At 33.5% G+C, this 1567-nt stretch overlaps 1 protein-coding gene across 2 annotated transcripts; it reads left to right on the forward strand.

Moving 5' to 3' along the window:
* The first annotated feature begins 594 nt into the window (after positions 1 to 594).
* Positions 595 to 936, forward strand: LOC108515311 (NADH dehydrogenase [ubiquinone] 1 alpha subcomplex subunit 5-like). 2 transcript variants are annotated; one of them, XM_017852077.1, is made up of 2 exons: positions 595 to 655; positions 773 to 936. In XM_017852077.1, exons 1-2 carry the CDS (start codon positions 595 to 597, stop codon positions 934 to 936), a joined length of 225 nt encoding a protein of 74 aa, XP_017707566.1. The 2 variants fall into 2 exon arrangements, with proteins under 2 accessions (XP_017707566.1, XP_017707557.1); XM_017852068.1 differs by having other exon boundaries at positions 595 to 936.
* The last annotated feature ends 631 nt before the right edge of the window (positions 937 to 1567 follow it).

Here is a 1567-nt window from a genome sequence, read left to right on the forward strand (position 1 = left end):
TTTTTTTTTTGAGGCAGAGTCTCGCTCTGTCGCCGGGGCTGGAGTGCAGTGACCGGATCTCAGCTCACTGCAAGCTCCGCCTCCCGGATTTAGGCCATTCTCCTGCCTCAGCCTCCCGAGTAACTGGGACTACAGGCGCCCGCCACGTCGCCCGGCTAGTTTTTTTGTATTTTTAGTAGAGACGGGGTTTCACCGTGTTAGCCAAGATGGTCTCGATCTCCTGACCTCGTGATCCGCCCGTCTCGGCCTCCCAAAGTGCTGGGATTACAGGCTTGAGCCACCGCGCCTGGCCCTTTCTTTCTTTTTCTTTCTCTCTTTCTTTCTCTTTCAAATTTTACTAATACCTAAAAAAAATTGGTGTTATTTTATCCCATATTTTATTGCTTAATTCTTTAGATATCCTATTTTTCTCTATAGTAACTTTTTGATTATAATTTATAGTTGAATGTTTTCTTAAATTGTAGCATTTAATCATTTATTAAGATTATTTAGTATTATGTTATAATTATTCAGGTTTTTAAAAAGTAGTTTATCATGATGTAATTTGAGAGGTGTTGGATTGATTATCAAACTTCATATACATTTTTGTCTGTCATGGCGAGTGTGCTGAAGAAGACCACTGGACTTGCGGTATGCAAGAGTCCACATGAGAGGCTAAGAATATTCTACACAAATATTCGTGATGTTCTTGAACAAATCCCTAAAAATGCAGCATATAGAAAATATACAGAACAGATTACTAATGAGAAGCTGGCTATGGTCAAAGTGGAATCAGATGTTCAAAAATTAGAAGACCAACTTGAAGGTGGCCAAATAAAAGAGATAATTCTCCTGGGTAAAAATGAACTAAGTCTGGCAAGACAAATGATGCAGTGGAAAACATGGAAGCCATTAGTGGAAGAGCCTCCTGCCCATCAGTGGAAATGGCCAATATAATTACTGAATGACTTTGGTGGGTTGATGGGAAATTGATGTAATTTAAATATTCTGTTATATTAAGAGTGTATCCATATTATTGACATTTTACAATCAGGCAAAGTGATATAGAAAATGTTTAGAAGACTGTTAAAATTAGTGATTATGGTAATACGGTCTTGTGAATGAATTTTTGATTTGTAAATATTCACACAAATTATTTCAAAGATGATATTTCTTTCAACAGAGGGGTCATGGGAAGATTTTAAAATTAATTTAAAAAATTCTGAAAGATCTTCAATGTAGAGGCTATAATCAAAAAGTAAAGTTTTTTGGTAGTATGTTCAATGTATCATTTAATTTTTAAGATTACCTTGAAGAAGAAAAGGTCCTTAATTATTATTGTCAAAAAAATTATAGATCACTATTTCAATATTTTCAAATGCGATAAAATAGCCCAAGTGGCTGGTGATAAAATTTGAAATTATGGTTAACTTCCTTGGCAGTGATCTTACATATGTAAAGTAAAATTTAAATATATAATTATATACTGATTGTAAAATTAATAATAAATATCATTTTATTTTAGTCATTATTAGAATTATGTCATTTACTCTGTTTTATATTATCTTAATTTTATTACATTTTGTGG

The sequence above is a fragment of the Rhinopithecus bieti genome, unplaced genomic scaffold (genome assembly GCF_001698545.2).
Source record: "Rhinopithecus bieti isolate Rb0 unplaced genomic scaffold, ASM169854v2 scaffold_2247, whole genome shotgun sequence".
In the NCBI taxonomy this organism is placed as follows: Eukaryota; Metazoa; Chordata; class Mammalia; order Primates; family Cercopithecidae; genus Rhinopithecus; species Rhinopithecus bieti.

Excerpts from the sequence above, each read along its gene's own strand:
- LOC108515311 (XM_017852068.1), top strand. The coding sequence starts at position 595 with ATGGCGAGTGTGCTGAAGAAGACCACTGGACTTGCGGTATGCAAGAGT.